The sequence below is a fragment of the Chelon labrosus genome (assembly GCF_963514085.1).
Source record: "Chelon labrosus genome assembly, chromosome: 7".
NCBI lineage: Eukaryota > Metazoa > Chordata > Actinopteri > Mugiliformes > Mugilidae > Chelon > Chelon labrosus.
The window spans coordinates 2,423,831-2,445,061 of record NC_140343.1 but is presented as its reverse complement, the minus strand read 5'-3'; the positions used below and the strand labels follow the sequence as shown (position 1 = coordinate 2,445,061).

At 39.0% G+C, this 21,231-nt stretch overlaps 1 protein-coding gene across 1 annotated transcript; it reads right to left on the bottom strand.

The window, feature by feature from the left end:
* Window positions 1–12,256: 12,256 nt before the first annotated feature.
* Window positions 12,257–16,254, bottom strand: LOC311490425 (uncharacterized protein). The gene is made up of 5 exons (XM_084547894.1): window positions 15,960–16,254; window positions 15,137–15,238; window positions 14,868–15,035; window positions 14,634–14,744; window positions 12,257–13,982 (listed from the first exon to the last, which is right to left on the bottom strand). The coding sequence occupies exons 1-5, from the start codon at window positions 16,006–16,008 to the stop codon at window positions 13,507–13,509; spliced, it is 906 nt and encodes a 301-aa protein (XP_084404020.1). The 5' UTR covers window positions 16,009–16,254; the 3' UTR covers window positions 12,257–13,506.
* Window positions 16,255–21,231: the final 4,977 nt, after the last annotated feature.

Below are 21,231 nucleotides of genomic sequence, written 5' to 3'. Positions count from 1 at the left end.
GAATATTCTACTACGTATACATTTTGAAAGCTATTTTCATTCATTCATTCATCTTCTGTACCCGCTTATTCCTGTCAAGGGTCGCGGGGGTCTGCTGGAGCCTATCCAAGCTGTCATCGGGTGAGAGGCAGGGTACACCCTGGACATGGGCTAACACAGAGCTAACACAGAGAGACAGACAACCATTCACACTCACATGCACACCTATGGCCAATTTAGAGAGAACCCACACAGACACAGGGAGAACATGTAAACTCCACACAGAAAGACCCAGTCGGCCCATGGATTCGAACCCGAGACCTTCTCGCTGTGAGGCATCAGTGCTAACCACCTCTCCACTGTGCCGCCCAGCTATTTTCATATTATTCTTTTTTTTTTCCTCAATAGTTTTCTGTTTTTTTTCACACATACAGTGCAGAATATTTGTTCTGGTTAATTCAAATTCATGCCTTTTTTTTTGTTTTTTTTATCCTTTAGTAGATTAAGTATAGTAGCAGCATGGTAAGAATAAGTAGAATTACCTGTGCTGGAGAGTGTCCAGAGGAGAGTCAGAGAAAGGATCAGCTTCATGATGGAGAACAAGTAAGTGCTGTTGATTAGTTTTCCTTGATGGGGAATCTGCAGCAGATCATTTTCACTGGTCTTTATATACTAGACTAGTGAATAGATTTACGTCTGATGCCTGCGTATATCCCCCAGAGATTTGGATGTGATCCCAGTTTTACCACGTGATTATTCAGACTGACATCCTTAGACTTTGACTTGATTAAAGAAGGGCGTGCTCCTTCTTTAATCCAGTCATTGTTCACCTGTGGAGAACACTGCTGTCGTACAAATATCATCTTAATTTTTAATCTGCATTTCCATGTTGGGAAGCACGAATAACAACTTATTCAACTTAGCTGTTAATCATTTACCAGTTTCATATTCATCTGTTATTTGCTTGACATTTCGTGTCATGCGTCTAAAAGGAAAACATTTTCCATTGATGCAAAAAAATGCTCATCATGATGAGCGTGAGACATTTTTTTGACAGGGTGGAAATAAATAGCCATAAACTAAATGTGTCTGTCTTCACGTTATACATGTTGCCATTAGGCAAGATTATTAGAAAACATGGCATAAACTTTCATTGCTATGCAGACGACACCCAGCTATATTTATCTATGAAACCAGATGAAACTAATCAGTTGGTTAAACTCCAAGCATGCCTTAAAGACATAAAGGCTTGGATGACCTGTAATTTCCTACTCTTAAACTCAGACAAAACAGAAGTTATTGTATTCGGTCCTAAGCATCTCAGAGATTCATTATCTAATCACGTGGTGTCTTTGGATGGCATTACCTTGGCCTCCAGTACTACTGTAAAAAACCTTGGTGTTATATTTAATGAGGATATGTCCTTTAAATGTCACATAAAGCAAGTGACCAGGACTGCCTTCTTTCACCTGCGTAATATCGTCAAAATTAGGAACATCCTGTCTCAGAGTGATGCTGAAAAACTAGTTCATGCATTTGTGTCGTCCAGACTGGATTATTGTAATTCATTACTGTCTGGCTCCAAATAGCTCTTTAAAAAGCCTCCAATTGATTCAAAATGCTGCAGCAAGAGCATTGACAGGAATTAGCAAGAGAGATCATATTACTCCAGTTTTAGCTTCTCTTCACTGGCTCCCTTTAAAGTCTAGAATAGAATTTAAAATCCTCCTCCTTACATACAAGGCCCTTAAAGGCCAAGCTGTCCCAAAAAAACGTCTTCACGTGTTTTTGGGACAGCTCACTTGCCTGGCAGATCTTAATGGCACCTGCCAGGATATCTTAAAGACCTCATTGTACCTTATCATCCCAACAGATCACTTCGGTCTGAAAGTGCAGGCCTACTTGTGGTTCCCAGAATTTCATAAAGTAGAATGGGAGGTAGAGCTTTCAGTTATCAGGCTCCTCTCCTGTGGAACCAGCTCCCAGTCTGGGTTCGGGAGGCAGACACTCTCTCTATTTTTAAGATCAGGCTTAAGACTTTCCTTTTTGATCAAGCTTATAGTTAGGGCTGGACTAAACCATCCCTTAGTTATGCTGCTATAGGCCTAGGCTGCTGGGGGACGATACACCAAACACATGTCCTCCTTCTTTCTTCTCTCTCCTCTTCTCTCTCATCCTCCACAGAGCTCTTGCCCTCCAATTTCCTATCTACTACTAGTCATGTTTACTGCTGTGTGTGTCCCCCCCCCCCCCCCCCCCCCCCCCCCCCCCTTCCCCCCTCTTCTTGTGAGTATCTCTGGCCTGGAGTGGTGTGTTTCCTGTGGAGCTCCATACTACATCTGTTGTCGTGGTCTCATCAGCCTGCCCAGTCTTCATGGAATCCTGCAGTTATCCACTCCTACCTGAATGACCAATTCTCCAACCTGCCTGTGATTCCTCTTACATTTTCAAACTGTCATGTAACATCATCAGTTTGTATCATAAGATTCCACATGTACGCTTTAGTCAGATATGTGTATCTATGACAGATGTATATGTTTATCTTGCTGTTCTCTTCTCTTCTCTCTTTGCTGTTCTCTTCTCTCTTTCTTCTGTCTGTACCCAGCTGGCCTTAGACAGATGGGTCCCTCCATATGAGCTGGGTTCTGCTCGAGGTTTCTTCCTGTTAAAAGGGAGTTTTTCCTTGCCACCGTTGCCTTCAGGCTGCTCTGGGGGTTTCAGGCCAGGCTTTTGTAAAGCGTCTTGAGACGATTTGTATTGTTATTGACGCTATATAAATAAAATTGAATTGAATTGAATTTACAAGTATCACACCCATGTGCAACTCATTGTTCACCTTCTGGAATGTTGTTCAGCCATGCTAATATTTGTGTACTGTACCGCTGTTCCTGCGTCTTGTGACATTACCCAAAGCAAAAGGTCTATAAATGCCTATAATCACAGTCACTTGAGTTCTAGAGAGCTGCGTCACACCCTGGACAGTCAACAGTTTTTTAGCGACTGTTGACGCTCATACCTACTTCATACCTACTTTCAATTTAGAAACACAAATAAACACTTACGTGTAGGGCTTTGGAATGTGGGAGGAAGCTGGAGGACACAGGTACAGGGAGAATGTGATACTGACCAGCAGGTTTGAATGTTTAGGCAACAGCCAGTGATCACTCTGTGGAAGTGTTTTAACAGGGAGGACCCTGGAATGGCCTTTATTACGCTTTACTATCCCCCTCTTATAATAAAAAACATAAAATGACCTCAATTCCCAGTTCATTAGGTACACAAGGGAAAAAGAATGTATTAAAATAGAAGAATTGTGCAGTGAATCTCAGCTTTATGAAGTTTCTGGTATTCAGCATTGTTGTTGTTCACTCTATTTTACAATTTAATGTTTAGTCCTTCACACTCATCATTCTACCATATAACAATTTTGTTCAGCCTGCTTTATGCACTACTTGCATAACATACTGTCTCGTTGCATTTATTCACATACTTAAGATGTTCATACTTACTGACTGCATATACACTGCCTGTCCAAAAACAAAACAAAAGGTCCCACACTCTAATAACTGGTTCTCCACTGCCCTTCCAGTTTTTATTAATGCGTTGGACAGTTCTTAACTCAATTTTAGTAGTTTCTACAATCTCCTTAGATCAGGGGTGCCCACACTTCTTTGGCTTGCGAGCGACCTTTACAATGACCAAGCCAAAGTGATCTACCCATAGATACAATCCTGCTCACCATAATTGGCACCCCTTAATTTTTTGCATAACCTCTACAATATCTTCAGATACAATATCTCACATCTTCAATGGCAGATTTACCAAAGATTTTTAATCGGATTGAGATCAGGACTCATTGCTGGCCATTTTAAAACAGTCAATTTTTTCCTCTTCAACCATTCCTGCGTGCTTTTGGATGTGTGCTTTGGGTCTTTCTCCTGCTGGAGGACCCATGATCTTCGACTCCAACCAAGTTTTCTTACACTGGGTAGGACATTTCACTCTAAAATCTCTTGATAATTCTCTGATTTCATGAGTCCTGTGATACGGTCAAGCAGTACCAGATGCAGCAAAGCAGCCCCACAGCATTAGGGATCCTCCACCATGCTTAGCTGTTGGTAGGGTGTTCTTTTCCTTGTAGGCTTCATTGCGCCATCAGTATGACCCCATACTGACGGCAGACTGTTCCAGGTTGGCCTCAGGTCTGTGGATGTTTGACATGATGTTTTTTCCATCATTCGCACCAACCTTCGAAGACTTCGCTCATCAATTTTTCTCTTCCCCCCACGTCCAGGGAGGTTCTTGACAGTTCCATGCTTGTCAAACTTCTTAATAACATTACGTACTGTTGAAACAGGGATACCAAGGTTTTTGGAGATGGCCTTATACCCTTTAGAGGTCTTGTATTTGCTAATTATTACACTTCTGATGTCCTCAGACAGCTCCTTTGTCTTCATCATTGTGACAAAGGAACAGGGGATAACAGATGGCTTTTTAAAACATGGAAGTCATCATTCATTGGCTAATTCATGTCACATGAGCACAGACAATTTATCACAGGTGATTCTCATTTGTGATTTACCACAAGTGAGTCACAATGTGTTTCCATACTGATTTACAGCAAAGGGTGCCAATACCAGTGACACAGCAAGCTTTAAGTTTTTCTATTTTTTCCTCCCATTGTTTATTGTTTGAAATTGTTGTTTATCATTTGCTCTTTTGTATCAAACATGAGTTCTCTATAAAAAGAAATGTTTCACATGATTCATTTTTTTCAGAAGATATTCCGCATTATGTAAATATATATCCTATATATATATATCCTAAGTCATATTCATTGTTGCTACAGTGTTAAAGGCTCTATCCATCTTTGTTTTTATTTTTATCAAGAAAAAATGGTGCACTGCACCTTTAGAAAAACAGCGCTGTAGTCTTGAGTTGTTGTTGAAGTTGTGCATGGCTGTGGATGTGTGCTGCTGAGCTGAGGGCATGTTGCAAATATGAAGTAAAAATAAATAAAGATGAACATTTGTCTTGCTGTTTGTTTCGGAGGTGCAACTGACATCTAAAACATTTTTTCAATGGCACGCGATCTACCCGCACTACCTTCGCAATCTACTGGTCGATCGCGATCAACCTAATGGGCACCCCTGACTTAGATGTTTTCTCTGCTTGATGCATGCCAATGATTTAACCCTTCTCAAACAGACTAACATCTTCTCCACAACCACAGGATGTGTCTTTAGACATGGTTGTTGAAGAAATGAGAAGCTACTCATTGCATCAGTTGGGCTTAAATAACTTGTTGTCAGCTGAAAGATAATCACCCATGCAGTAATTATCCAATAGAAGGCTCCTACCTATTAGCCTAGTTAAATCCAGGTGGTGACCGACACGTGTTCCTAATATTTTGACATTGTAGTCAGTGGCTACGCTTAATTACTGAAACACTAGTTTCAATCCAGTTTAACGGCACCACAAACTATCATCCAGGTGAATCACCACCTTCATGACCTTGTTTCAACATCAGCTCAACATTAGAACAGTCATGAAGGAGGATTTAGAGCAGAATGCACTCCCTAGTGTATCAAAGGAAACTGTGGTAGTTGGACTGAATGGATTTAACTCTGTAATGCCAAGTGTATTATATGTGATCCATTGTCAACAACAGTTACCTGAAAAACCTGTCATGTGCGGAACACATGAAAGTAGATCAAATTACAGAAAGTGTAAGAGGCATTACAAATTATTTACTTACATTAAAATTAAAATACATAAAGACTGAAAATAGTTTTTCCATGTACTGTAATATAGAACATAGAAATAACACATTAATATCCGACACCTTAATATCCAAAAGCTTCGAATGTTGTTTCTAAACTCGTTACACCATTTTTAAAATTTAGTTAAAAGTTCTATAAGTGTTTCAATTAAATTCTTACTACAATTTTTCACACTTCCGATGGTAAATATTCATACGGCCTAGATGTCTTAGGGAACTAAAAAATCCAAATAAGTCAAGAGAGCTAAAGAGTACGGCTTGTAACTAAAAAATGTAAAAACAAGTATGAATTGTTTGTATAATTGTTGCATGACACCACCAGGCTTGTCAGGTATTTTTCCCAGGCTCAGATTCATGTGTTATTCTGACATCATCTTTTCAGTCTTCATATGAAACTATGCGTCTTAGGAGATCTTTCAGCAGAGACTATGAACATTTTGTTTGGCTCTGGTGGTCGATTTTCTGGCCAATTCGCCACACCTGTTGTTGTTGGACTGATGAAGCTACTTTGTAATATTGTCACTTTAATTAAAGGACACTGAAAACCAAACATACTGACGTAGTTAAGCACATAGTGTTTAGAACACACACACACTTGACAATAACCTCGTTACGGCCCTAGTGCCGCTGTGGTTGTTGTCTTCAGATAAAAGACCATCATGATGAACTGATGCTGATGAACAGGTGAACAACTGGAGGATGAGACTACAGTGCATCTAATCTATACCACAGCAGTTTATATACTGTTGAGGTGTAATTTGACTAGAAGGGGACTGTCTTGGGACTGTCCCCTGTCCATTGGAGATTTTTCTTTGCTGTTTGTTGCCTACCCCTGACAACGAGTGTTTACTGATATTCTTGTCAGAAGATATCCTTCATGAAATGATCTCTATTCCCCACAGACACACGTTTATTTGCATCATTCACAATCTTTGTGTTTTTTTGTTTTTGTTTTTTTCTTGCACATTTGCACGTGGTTGTTTGGTATTGGTTGTAAATTTTTAATGTTACCTAACTTCAGTACACCTCATTGCATTCTAATTTAATTTTTTTAATATTCACGTATTCACTTATCTTATAATTTTTGTAAATATTGTGTATACTTTTTGTTCTTTTTTTAGTTCTCTATTCATTTTATTTTTAGCTTTTGTTATATTTTTGTATGGTTGAATGCCTGTACACTGCTGCTGCAACAGAGAAATTTCCCAGTTTGTGATTAATAAAGAAACTATCCAATCTAATCTAATCTAATCTATCTTTTCCAGTGTGTTCATTTGACAAGGGCCGAACTCTGATGGCTAGACGACTGGGTGTGAGACCCATGATAGAGAAGAGGTCCAAAGAATGAAAAGAGGTGAACAGGTGACAAGGTCATGGGTGGAAATAGGCCTTATTGATGCACATGGCGAGCGAAGGCAAACAAGATCAAATCAATGAAAAAATTAATGTGATGCACTGTGTGCATCCACGTCTGGGGCTGAGTAGCTGCAGACCAGCTGGGGTGTCCATGCTGACACCTGTTCACGGCCTGAAAGCTCCTACAGTGGACACATGAGGATCAGAACTGGACCACGGAGCAGAGGAAGAAGTGGCCGAGTCTGATGAATTATGTTTTATTTTCCATCCTGTAGAAGGTAGAGCATAATGTTATGAATGAATTACAAATTACTGAGCATCAAAAGGTCATCAAATGGCTTAAGGTCCGCTTGAATCAATGAAGCAAAAGAGATTTTGTTCTTCATGTGAGGATAAATGTTTTTCCTTCATTCATTCATTCATCTTCTGTAACCGCTTGTCCTGTTAAGGGTCGCCTGAGGTCTGGGCCCGTATTCCTAAAGATTCTAAGAATCCTCTCAGAGAGCTCCTATCTTAGCCTAAAAATTCCTAGCTAGGAGTCTTAGCTTAGGAGTGATTCCAGAAAATTCTCAGAGAACTCTGATCAAGGAATGGACAGAAACTCTTATCTTAGTGAGGAGGTGTGGTTGACCCCGTTGCTAGGTATGAGTCATCATTTCAAGAGGTGTGATTGGTTAATCCTAAAAGCTAGATAAAAATACACTTTTGGTGATAATTGGGATAGAATGGACGTCAAATTAATAGACTTAATAACAGAATCTAATCTCTATGAAGACTGTGTAATTATAAATAATACTTTACATAAAAATAAATAAATAGTAAGCTATACTTTAAAAAATTATCCTATAAAATGTGCAAGTAAACTCAGTCCCACTACCACAGTATTCACATCCTGATAGTTCTGTTTATTTGCTTTCATTCATTTACCATGCTGGTCATATTTCATCATTTGGTATTAACGAGGGTAAAATGGCTCAGCTTTCATCAGTTTCTGTGATTGCTAACCGGCCTAGAAGAAGCAGTGTTGGTTGGTGTTCACATCTTCCACAAACTGAACAGCAGTGGAGAAGAAATGAGGTAGGAAACCCAACTGGACAGAAGAACTGTGTTTGCTTCTGGATCGACTGGTCAATGAGAATAAAAGTGTTTAAGACGTAGATTTGGCCCCAAGTCATCACTGCTGCATTGTTGCATTTTTGCATTTTTCCTGTTGCTAAATGCCTCAGTGTTGTGATGACTTTCATTTCCGGTGATACAGTTGTCCCTCGCTATAACGCAGTTCACCTCGCAGTTTCGCGGATTTTTTTTTGTGCAATTTTGCATACTTTTTTATTTTTTATTTATTTTTTAGTTTTTACAGCGCATTGTTTTCTGCGTCCTGATTGGCTAAGGGACTGTAGACCATTGTCAATCAATCTCCTCGTACGGTGTCTCTTGTACAGTACAGAATGCGTTCAGCTTGCCAGATTTACATATACAGTATCTTTGATCACTGGCAGTGTGACTGAAGTGCGTATGTTTGTAAGTTATTGAGAAAAGTGTATAAAGTGTGTAGTGAGGGGTTTTGCAACCTTAAAACATTTATAATCATTGTAAAAAATAAAGCTGACTACTTCGCGGATTTCGCCTATCGCGGGTTATTTTTAGAACGTAACTCAAGGGACCACTGTATTGCGATTGTAACAAGCTTGATTGTCATTCAGTGTTTGGAGAATATCTCTCCTGTCTCTTCTTTCAGCCATTTTCTCCTCTGCTTAAGAAATTCCTAAGGCTCCTAAAAGTCCTCCTCCCTGCTCTGAACAGATCTCACCTTAGGAGCACTCTTAAGAGCTAAGATTCTTCAGGAATACCTTTTATCTTTACTAGGAGCTACTCCTAACTTTGAGAGGAAAATGTCATGATTCTAAGAATTTTCTTAGAATTTGGCCACTAGGAGCAACTCTTAGCGCTAAGAATCTTTAGGAATACGGGCCCTGGAGCCTATCCCAGCTGTCATTGGGTGAGAGGTGGGGTACTGCCTGGACAGGTTTCCAGTCTATCACAGGGCTAACACAGAGAGACAGACAACCATTCACACTCACATTCACACCTACGGCCAATTTAGAATCACCAATGAACCCAACCAGCATGTCTTTGGATGGTGGGAGGAAGCTGGAGAACCTGGAGAGAAGGATAAATGCTCTTGTATTGTGTATTCTACAGACTCTTTTGAGCATTAAAATGTGCAACAAAACGTTGACCAATAAATATGACAGGGGACAGTAAACCCTGGTTTAATCAGTTTGTCTGGTGCTCACTTCATTTGCCCTAATAAAAGTTAAGCAGTCAAAGCAGCAGACACATAAAACACAATCTGACATACATCACTGGGCGTTGTGGCTAAATGAGTATTAAATGAATTAGAAATGTAGTGTTTCAAAGTCGAAAAGTAACAATAAATATGAGTAAAGTTTAAAGCTTTCTCCACTGGTTGAGTTTTACAAATTCACCTCAACTTGTTTACCACTATCCAGAGGAGAAGCAGTTACAGAAAATGAATGAATGAGTGTCTTGTTGCACACATGCAAATATTGTTAGTGGATAACAGATCAGTAGTTTACATACAGGTGCAGTGTACCAGAGAACCAGGAAGATGTTTCCCCCTTGTCAGATGGCAAAATCATTTTTTTGTCTTAGTCCATGCATACATCAGTGGTAAATGTATACATCATTTATTATTGTGCAGCAGCAGCGGGTCCTGACTTTTAGGTAGTGATGGAGAGAATGGCATTGCTGGCTGGGATCAGATAACTCAGAGTAGAACCATTCCACGTAGAAAGAGGTCAGCTGAGATGGTCTTGGCCACTGGTGAGATGGCAGATGGCTCCTGAGCACATCCCCTTGGAGATTTACCAAACGTGGCCAGGAAGACCCCAGCGTAAAGATAGCACCTAGTCTGTGCTGGGAACATCTGAGGATCTATTATGAGTAACTGGTAAATATTACTAGGGAGAGGTGCCTGCACACAATTTCAGATAAGTTAATGGAAAATGCATGGAAGGACAATGTCCAGTGATGGATCAGGTTTCTTTAATATGAGAGCTGAGAGTGTTCCCTTTATGTTAGTGTATTTAGACTAAAGACTTACCAGTCACCCAAAAGCATCTGTACCACTCTCCCATACACTATAGAGGCTCACTGAGAGGTGGAGGGACCTCAGCAGGGGTTGTAACAGAAAAGAACAACATGATTTATTTTCTGAGTTGCAGTTACCTGCGTTGCAGCATTTAGCAGAAGCAACTTAAAATGACAGGGATGACTGCAAATGACTCTTGCTGGACACAGGGAGGACCGTGCACACATCTTATGGGCTGGTTAAGTTGCAGCATCAGATGAAGTGAAGACACACATAACTTCTCAGTGCATACATTTCAATAAAGAGAATATTACCCTGAACAGAGGCATACTTTGTCTCTAACGAACATATAAGTGCATTTGTGCAGCTTGGAAGAGCGTCCACGAAACGATGATAGCGTCACAAGTCATATGTGTGAGGTTTGTAGGATGAATGGTGCATGAGTATAACGTAAAGCACTCAACTTACTATTCATCTTTCTTTGTGTTTCCTGCTTCTTTTGACTGTTACCTAAACTGCTGAACTTTGCTGAAGTAATGTCTTGTGTAAGAAATTAATGTATTTATTTAATGTAACATTTAAATCACAGGTGTCAAAGATACGGCCCACCAGAGGGTCTAATCTAGATAGATAGATAGATAGATAGATAGATAGGTTTTATTTGTCACATGCACAGTTATACATAGTACAATGCGCAGTGAAATGTATTCTTGTACCTGCAGCCAGTAGGAAAAGAATAATAAAATAAAAAATAAGTACTACAGTAAAACAGTAGTAATTGGGGGGGGGGGGGGGGGTAGTTGTGTATATACACATTTATAGTATTGAGTAGCTATATGTGAGTAATATGGCCCGCAGCATGAATTTGCAAAGTGCAAACTTACATAGAAGACTGTGATTTTTTGATGAAAATAACTGCTATCCCTAATTTGTCCACTGTAAGAAAAGGGGACAGAACACAAAACTGACACCCAGGACTTCACAGCAGACAGCAAGGTGCTCAAATTGCACTTATTTCATTATTTTAAAGGACAGTTTATTAAATACAAAGATTCTCCTAATTAACTTGATGTTCTTTGCACTAAAACAAATGGACTCATAGGTTGTTAAATGAGTACTAAATGAATAATGAGAATATGAGTAAAGTTTAAAGCTTTCTCCACTGGTTGAGTTTTACAAATTCACCTCAACTTATTTTCGGAAGGGGAAGCGGTTACAGAAAATGAATGAACGAGTGTCTTCTGGCACACATAAGCAAATATTGTTAGTGGATAACGGATCAGTAGTTTACATACAGGTGCAGTGTACCAGGGAACCAGGAACATGTTTCGCCCCTGTCAGATGGCAAAATCCATCAGTTGTCTTAGTCCATGCTAACGCTCACGCATGGTGACGCAGGAAAAATGTGAACAGACAACTTTCTGGGGAGACATTTGGAGCTGCAGTATTAATTTACTAGTATGTGAACGTGTCAGAACTAAGAGGCCAATAGAAGTACTCCACCCTGTATGCAGGACAGTCACTCAATAGTGTTATTTATATTGTATTATTAATTAACTGAATAGGCCATAAGAAAATGGGCTATTATTAACTATTTTTGATCATTTATTTTGATGTTTCCTTTGTTATTTGCCAATAAACGTGTCTCTCCAGGCAATTTTGGATCGTTTTAAGAACGATGTATTCCTGGAAAAACATGCAAATATTGTCAGTTGATAACAGACTGTGAGTTTGAATACAATCTTCATGCATAGGCAACAAACCAGGAAATCACTGAGCCTGACACTTCCAGCTCTGTTTATCTGCTCTGCTGCATGTGTGACAATCCTGAATCAACATGACATCGTGTGGGATTTTATGCACAAATCTGTTGTGAATGGAATAATTTGTTACTGGGCAGCAGTATAATAATAATAAGTGGAGACGGAGGGGAGCCACGAAGCAAAGTCTTTGATTTGATCTATGTTGCATCGGTTGACTGAGATCAAGAACTTGGAAAGTGACTGAAAGAATGACATTACAGATAGAAGAAGAAGAAAAAGTTTCATTGTCTTTTTCTGGTAAAAACAACAAAATACATTTCAGCAGCTCTTTGGTTCAGCAGGAATAAAACTGAAAGCTATAGCAACAGAAAGATAAAAACTATTGCAGCAACAACACAAGAACATGTACAACACATTCAAATAAAAGCACAGAGCAGCGTACACATCAATGTAATTATTATAATTTTTTATAATTAATACATGTTTACATTTTTTACCACTTAAGGGAAAGGAACCATATATGGTAAAGTCATTGATTTTGAAAGGGTTAAAGTGATGTAGACACAAGGCTGACTTGTGCGTCCTTCTGTCTCTGTGTACTGATTGTACTGGATATGGACTACCACAGGATCAATAAAGTATCTATCTATCTATCTATCTATCTATCTATCATTGTGAGTTGTATTAATGTGAGTTGGCTGACGTGTTGTAGACCTACGGCAATATGAACAACAAGTACATTGTACTTAGTACAACTGGTTTCTGTGTTTTCCAGTTTTGCAGGAGTGATCTGATAATACTGTAGGTGGAAGAGGCGACATCCCACAGATACCTGCGGTTTAAGAGTGGATTTGAAATAATTAGTTTGATAATCTTTTAATTCTTACATTAAAAATTAAAAATAAAAATCAAACGTCAAGAAAAAGCCATTATTTTCTTCTTAATCACTCAAATCTCTCCGTTTATTTCATTATGAATGATAAAAACAAACCACACAAGACTGTTACTACCGCTGAAGCTAATATGATTTATCACAAAGGGTTAATTACAGAATAAAGTTGTCATTATTATTTCTGTACCGGCTGTGATGTACACTGCCATCAGTTGGTAAAGATTCTTGGCTTTAATGAGTGATCCTTTCTACCAAGAGAGGTCACTGATGAAGAAGTAACAAATGACAAAAGAGTGTTGTGGAGTTTTACATTAATTAAAGAATATTATTTTTTTAAATATGTTTTTGTGTTTTTTCTTTTGCAATTTGCATCAAAATCATGCAGTTAAATCCATTAAAAAGTGATGTATTAAATAATTTACATGAAAAACAAAGACATGTTACATATCGCACCTCAACTCCACCAAGACTGCAGTCACCAAGACTATGTTTTTTTAGGACTAACTGCCAAATAAAGACATCAGGGAGGAGTCAAACCGGTCCTGAGCTTCAAATAAAAAGTTCTTTCAGTCTTGCTGGAGGTTTCAAAGGTGCTTTGTACCAGATATTCATGTTTTTTTTAATGGAGTATAAACAGAAGAAGTCCAAGCAGCAGGTGAATCACGCCCAGCTTGAAACAACATGCACCACTGGTGGTGGTGGTTGTAGTTGTGGCAGCAGTTGTAGTTGGAGTTGGAGCAGTAGTTGTAGTAGTAGTTGTAGTTGTTGGAGCAGTAGTTGTTGTTGTAGTTGGTGCAGCAGTTGTAGTAGTTGGTGCAGCAGTTGTTGTTGTAGTTGGTGCAGTAGTTGTAGTAGTTGGTGCAGTAGATGTAGTAGTTGGTGCAGCAGTTGTTGTTGTAGTTGGTGCAGTAGTTGTAGTAGTTGGTGCAGCAGTAGTTGTTAAAACATTGCACAAACTGGTTTCACAACAGGTTGGTCCGCTGCTGATGTTTACAACACTTGCTATGAAAGGTATTGAAGCCAGGGTAGCAGCAGCTAGACAGAGGTTTTCAGATGCACAGCCAAAAGCAGGAGTAGTGGTGGAGTTACTCGTCACTGTGGAACAAAAATCACCGTGGAATATTTAAAGTTTGTTGCTTTAGACTCACAGATTTCAGGAAATGTACTGTGTCTTAAAGATTTCTATCCTATATTGAAATATAGCAGTTAAACATCACATCTCACTGCAGGTTGTTTTGGGGTGTGGTGATACATTCAGTGATTGGTGACTAATGACCACTACCATCCAGAGCCAGCAGTGAAGCTGGATTTTGACAGTGGTCAAACTAGGTTTCAGTTAAAGAGAAGAGCAAATCACTGCTTTCAACTATCTTTTATAGTTACTGTATAATAAAAGTAGCCACACTGACATGATAAAAGATGTTTGTTTTCCTGCTGATGTAAATCTGTCTTTATTTGATTAACAACAGAAAAATGTTTGGTTACTGTTTTGTAGTTGAATAATTAAAAGGCTTAAATCTTTAAAACTACTTTCAGCTTATCAAATGTTTTGATGAATTTCTTAACGTCACACTGCATTTTACTGTGTTGAATATAAAAGCTGGAAGATCAGGAGCAGAATAAATTGTGAGTAGATCTCAAAATCTTGAATCTCGAATTGTACTTTCTTACTCTGCTCCGTTTCCAGCTTTCGAAAGAAGTAGCTTGTTTGTAATGCATTTAAATGTATTTAAAGTGAAGACTTACGAGTTGCCTGAAAGCACCTGTCCTCCATTCCTGTACATTGTAATGGGGTTGTGCATTGAGAGGTTGTACAAGAATTACACTCGAGGCTGTTATTCGCCGGAGTAGTCGGGACTGAAACAACAGAACAGAAAAAACAATGAAGGATTAAGATTTCAATTATACGATATGAAAGATGATTTCTTATGTCCGGTAAGTGTCTGCTCTTAAATAAGCATCTGATCCATCTGTACTTACAAGCTAGAGTTTGATTATTGCAGTTATCTGTGTTGCAGCACGAAGCAGATGCAAGTGCACTTGAAGTACCCAAGTTGACTGAAAATGTCTGAGATCCTGTGGCTGGACACAGGGAGGACGGAGCACACGCTTGGAAGATTTGCTGTATTGCAGTTCCAGATGAATTTGCTACAGAGAAAAAGAACAAGTTGTTAACTGGTTTAACTTCACAGAACATGAACTTTATTTCACTGAAAATAAAAAAGGTGACACAAGAGATAAAATCCTACCTGAAATGGAGGCTGTTATACACATCGTCTCTGTGGTACAGTTTTGGAGTACTGTGGATGAACATGCCAGATCTGTGCAGGTTTGACACTGACGAGCTCCGGCTGCAGTCAGGAGAGAAAACAGTCTGTGAAATGATTCCTGCTTCACAAATGTCAAATCAAAAGTCCGTGGGCAGAAACTATTTTGTTCTTGTGCAAAATAATTTTTATTTTTAGCTTGTACTGGATAAAAGTGTTGTATTAGAATAAAACACTATTTTCAAAATATATACACTGCTTTTTTGAGTATATATGCTATAATATGTTTTTTTGAAAGCTATTTTCATTCATTCATTCATCTTCTGTACCCGTTTATTCCTGTCAAGGGTCGCGGGGGTCTGCTAGAGCCTATGCCAGCTGTCATCGGGTGAGAGGCAGGGTACACCCTGGACAGGTCACCAGTGTATCACAGGGCTAACACACAGGGACAGAGAACCATTCACACTCACATGCACACCTACGGCCAATTTAGAGAGAACCCACACAGACACAGGGAGAACATGCAAACTCCACACAGAAAGGCCCAGTCGGCCCATGGATTCGAACCCGAGACCTTCTCGCTGTGAGGCATCAGTGCTAACCGCCTCTCCACTGTGCCGCCCAGCTATTTTCATATTATTCTTTTTTTTCTCAATAGTTATCTGTTTTTTTCTGTAACATCTAAGATTTCTATACAAATACAGTTCAGAATATTTGTTCTGGTTAATTCAAATTCATGCCGTTTTTTTTGGATCCTTTAGTAGATTAAGTATAGTAGCAGCGTGGTAAGAATAAGTAGAATTACCTGTGCTGGAGAGTGTCCAGAGGAGAGTCAGAGAAAGGATCAGCTTCATGATGGAGAACAGGTAAGTGCTGTTGATTAGTTTTCCTTGATGGGGAATCTGCAGCAGATCATTTTCACTGGTCTTTATATACTAGACTAGTGAACTGATTTACATTTGATGCCTGCGTATATCCCCCAGAGATTTGGATGTGATCCCAGTTTTACCACGTGATTATTCAGACTGACATCCTTAGACAGTGACTTGATTAAAGAAGGGCGTGCCCCTTCTTTAATCCAGTCATTGTTTACCTGTGGAGAACACTGCTGTCGTACAAATATCATCTTAATTTTTAATCTGCATTTCCATGTTGGGAAGCACGAATAACAGCTTATTCAATTTAGCTGTGAAATCCCAACACAACAAGAGAATAACTGATATATGTCAAAATTAATACATTTCATTTAAAAAAAAAAAAAAAAAGTGAGAATAATATCTTTGTAGTTTTTCTTGTTTTTTCTTTTATAGGCTATTAACTTCTAAAACACCAGTACCAGTTTTAATCATTTACTTTTGAATTTTTGACCACAGTTTCATATTCATCTGTTAATTGCTTGACATTTCGTGTCATGCGTCTAAAAGCAAAACATTTTCCACTGATGCAAAAACCGCTCATCATGATGAGCTTGAGACATTTTTTTTTTTGACAGGGTGGAAATAAATAACCATAAACTAAACGTGTCTGTCTTTACAATTATCACACCCATGTGCAACTCATTGTTCACCTTCTGGAATGTTGTTCAGCTGTGCTAATATTTGTGTACTGTACCGCTGTTCCTGCGTCTTGTGACATTACCCAAAGCAAAAGGTCTAGAAATGCCTAGAATAACAGTCACTTGCGTTCTAGAGAGCTGCATCACACCCAAGACAGTCACCAGCTTTTTAGAGACTGTTGACGCTCATACCTACTTCATACCTACTTTCAGTTTAGAAACACAAACACTGACGTGTAGGGCTTTGGAATGTGGGAGGAAGCTGGAGGACACAGGTACAGGAAGAATGTGATACTGACCAGCAGGTTTGAATTATTAGGCAACAGCCAGTGATCACTCTGTGGAAGTGTTTTCACAGGGAGGACCCTGGAATGGTCTTTATTACGCTTTACTATCGCCCTCTTATAATAAAATACATAAAATTAGACTCACTTCCCAGTTCATTAGGTACACAAGTGAAAAAGAATATATTAAAATAGAAGAATTGTGCAGTGAATCTCAGCCTTATGAAGTTTCTGGTATTCAGCATTGTTGTTCATTTTATTTTACAATTTAATGTTTAGTCCTTCACACTCATCATTCTACCATATCACCAAATTTATATCATAAGGATCTTTTAATTGGAGATCAAAAGTAATGTAACAAAGAAAATTGTTTTGTTCAACTTACATATTGTTATTTCAAAGAAGAAATAGAAAAAAACAGCATGTGCAGCAAGAATGGCACCCCTCTTTAATATTTGGTGGCACACCCTTTGGCAGTGATGATAGCCTCCAAACATTTCTTGTAGCCATCTATAAGCTTCTTGCACTTCTCAGCTGGTATTTTCTCCCACTCTTTCTTTGCAAATTGTTCAAGCTCTTGAAGGTTTGCAGATTTCAACTCATACCAAAGATTTTCAATCAGACTGAGATCAGGACTCATTGCTGGCCATTTTAAAACAGTCCATTTTTTCCTCTTCAACCATTCCTGCGTGCTTTTGGATGTGTGCTTTGGGTCTTTGTCTTGCTGGAGGACCCATGATCTTCGACTCAAACCAAGTTTTCTTACACTGGGTAGGACATTTCACTCTAAAATCTCTTGATAATTCTCTGATTTCATGAGTCCTGTGATACGGTCAAGCAGTACCAGATGCAGTAAAGCAGCCCCACAGCATTAGGGATCCTCCACCATGCTTAACTGTTGGTAGGGTGTTCTTTTCCTTGTAGGCTTTATTGCGCCATCTGAAAACAAACTGTTAGTCTGCATTGCCAAAAAGCTCTATTTTTGTTTCATCTGTCCACAGAACATTTTCCGAGACGGATTGTGGTTTGTCCAAGTACTCTTTGGCAAAGATTAGTTGTTCCTTTTTATGTCTTTTCCTCAGCAATGGTGTCTTCTTTGGCCTTCGCCCATGAGGCCATTTGATTTAGTGTGCGGTGTATGGTACTTGTTGAAACCATGACCCCAGACTGTCCCAGGTTGGCCTTCAGGTCTGTGGATGTTTGACGTGGTGTTTTTTCCACCATTCGCACCAACTTTCGAAGACTTCTCTCATCAGTTTTTCTCTTCCCCCCACCGTTCAGGGAGGTTCTTGACAGTTCCATGCTTGTCAAACTTCTTAATAACATTACGTACTGTTGAAACAGGGATATGAAGGTCTTTGGAGATGGCCTTCTACCCTTTGGTAGTGATGGCCGTCTGACACCCGAGGCTCCGACACATGCGCCGTAGCTCATGAAGCAATTGTATCGAACCACTGTGCCGAGGCGTGGTTCGGTCACGTGACTAGTGACGTTTGAAGCACTTGAGTGACGTTCGAAGCAGTTCAAGTGCTTCGAATGCTTCAGCGGCAAACGAATCACCTGAGGGCTTCGGTTTGTCATGTGAATCACCTGGTGGGATCGAGCGTGTTCAGGGATATCTCGGATATCCTATCCCTATTTAATGGCGCTCATTTGAATGTTTCTTTGCAGAGTAGGTTGGTTCGTTGCTGTAGTTGGAGTTAGTTGCGTATATTGTGGAGATAGATCGTAAGATTCCGAGAGAAATAGATGAATTACATCACTAGATTGATAGATAGACATAGTTACATAGATAGTCATAAATAGCGTATCTATATATATATAGATAAGACAGAGAGAGAGAGATACAGATAAGATACAGATATATAGTCAGAAGTATGTGTATAGTTTTGGTTGGGACAAATCACGTGTTTTGTGACGTATGAACCATTTCTCATTCAGAAACCCTGTCACTGGTTTGGTTGTCTCGGCTCTTCGGGAGAGATGAGATGAACAAATAATGAGTCAAGAAAGATTTGGTTTGACACTGTTGCATTCAGTACAACTATTCTCTAACACTACTAAACCCATGACACCAAGAGCAAAAGAAAATAGTTGATGTAAGCGCTGAAACATAAACATTAGTGCAAATTAGCGAAGGTTCATAGAGTGTAGTAGTGACGTAATCAAAATGGTCCAACGACAACAGAGCAGCACTAATAGGGTTAGTGGTACACTGTGAAATCACCGCCCTTTCGTTAACGAAGCAAGGGTTCGGTTCCCATTTGTTCTTTTTTTTATTTTTTTTTTATAGACATATAGTCATAAGTGCGTGTATAGTTTTGGTTCGGACAAATCACGTGTTTTGTGACGTATGAACCATTTCACTGCTTCATTCAGAAACCCTGTCACTGGTTTGGTTGTCTCAGTTCTTCGGGAGAGATCAGTTGAGTCTTCGAAGCAAATAATGACTGAGTCAAGAGAGATTTGATTTGACAGTGTTGCATTCAGTACGAATATTCTCTAACACTACTAAACCATGATACCAAGAGCAAATGAAAATAGCTGACGTAAGCGCTGAAACATAAACATTAGTGTAAGTTAGCAAAGGTTCATAGAGTGTAGCACTGACAATGGTGCTTTGCTGATGAGGTTCGTGGTACACTGTGAAAGCACCGGTCTTTCGTTAGCAAAACAAGGGTTCGATTCCCATTTGTTCTTTATTATTTATTTTATTGTTATATATATATAATTTTCTTATAATAAACTTTAAACCACATATCCATGTAATGTAGTCGAATAGGAATGTGCATGGCAAATCAAGTACCATACAAGCATGAACCAGTATGACACGTCTCCATTGCACTACATTTTATTGTCCACTAGATGTCCTAATAGAGCACTGTGTCACTGAAGCTTCGAGTAATGAACCTTTTTTTGAACCACGTGTCGAGGCTTCAACAAAGCCTCGACTGGCCATCACTACCCTTTGGAGGTCTTGTGTTTGCTAATTATTGCACTTCTGATGTCCTCAGACAGCTCCTTAGTCTTCACCATTGTGACAAAGGAACAGGGGATAACAGATGGCTTTTTAAAACATGGAAGTCATCATTCATTGGCTAATTCATGTCACATGGGCACAGACAATTTATCACAGGTGATTCTCATTTGTGATTTACCACAGGTGAGTCACAATGTGTTTCCATACTGATTTACAGCAAAGGGTGCCAATACCAGTGACACAGCAAGCTTTAAGTTTTTCTATTTTTTCCTCCCATTGTTTATTGTTTGAAATTGTTGTTTATCATTTGCTCTTTTGTATCAAACATGAGTTCTCTATAAAAAGAAATGTTTCACATGATTCATTTTTTTCAGAAGATATTCCACATTATGTACTTAAACTTCATGGGTGCCAATAATGGTGAGCAGGACTGTATATATATCCTAAGTCATATTCATTGTTGCTACAGTGTTAAAGGCTCTATCCATATTTGTTTTTATTTTTATCAAGAAAAAATGGTGCACTGCACCTTTAGAAAAACAGTGCTGTAGTCTTGAGTTGTTGTTGAAGTTGTGCATGGCTGTGGATATGTGCTGCTGAGCTGAGGGCATGTTGCAAATATGAAGTAAAAATAAATAAAGATGAACGTTTGTCTTGCTATTTGTTTTGGAGGTGATCGCGATCAACGTAATGCACCCCTGACTTAAATGTTTTCTCTGCTTGATGCATGCCAATGATTTGACCCTTCTCAAACTGACTAACATCTTTTCCACCACCACAGGATGTGTCTTTAGACATGGTTGTTAAAGAAATGAGAAGCTACTCATTGCATCAGTTGGGCTTAAATAACTTGTTGTCAGCTGAAAGATAATCACCCATGCAGTAATTATCCAATAGGAGGCTCCGAATTGTTTGCTTAGTTAAATCCAGGTGGTGACTGACATGTGTTCCTAATATTTTGACATCGTAGTCAGTGGCTACGCTTAATTACTGAAACACTAGTGTTCATTTCAATCCAGTTTAACGGCACCACAAACTATCATCCAGGTGAATCACCACCTTCATGACCTTGTTTCAACATCAGCTCAACATTAGAACAGTTATGAAGGAGGATTTAGAGCAGAATGCACTCCCTAGTGTATCAAAGGAAACTGTAGTAGTTGGACTTAATGAATTTAACTCTCTAATAATAATAATAATACATTTTATTTAAAAGCGCTTTTCAAGATACTCAAAGACACTTTACATAAAAAAGACA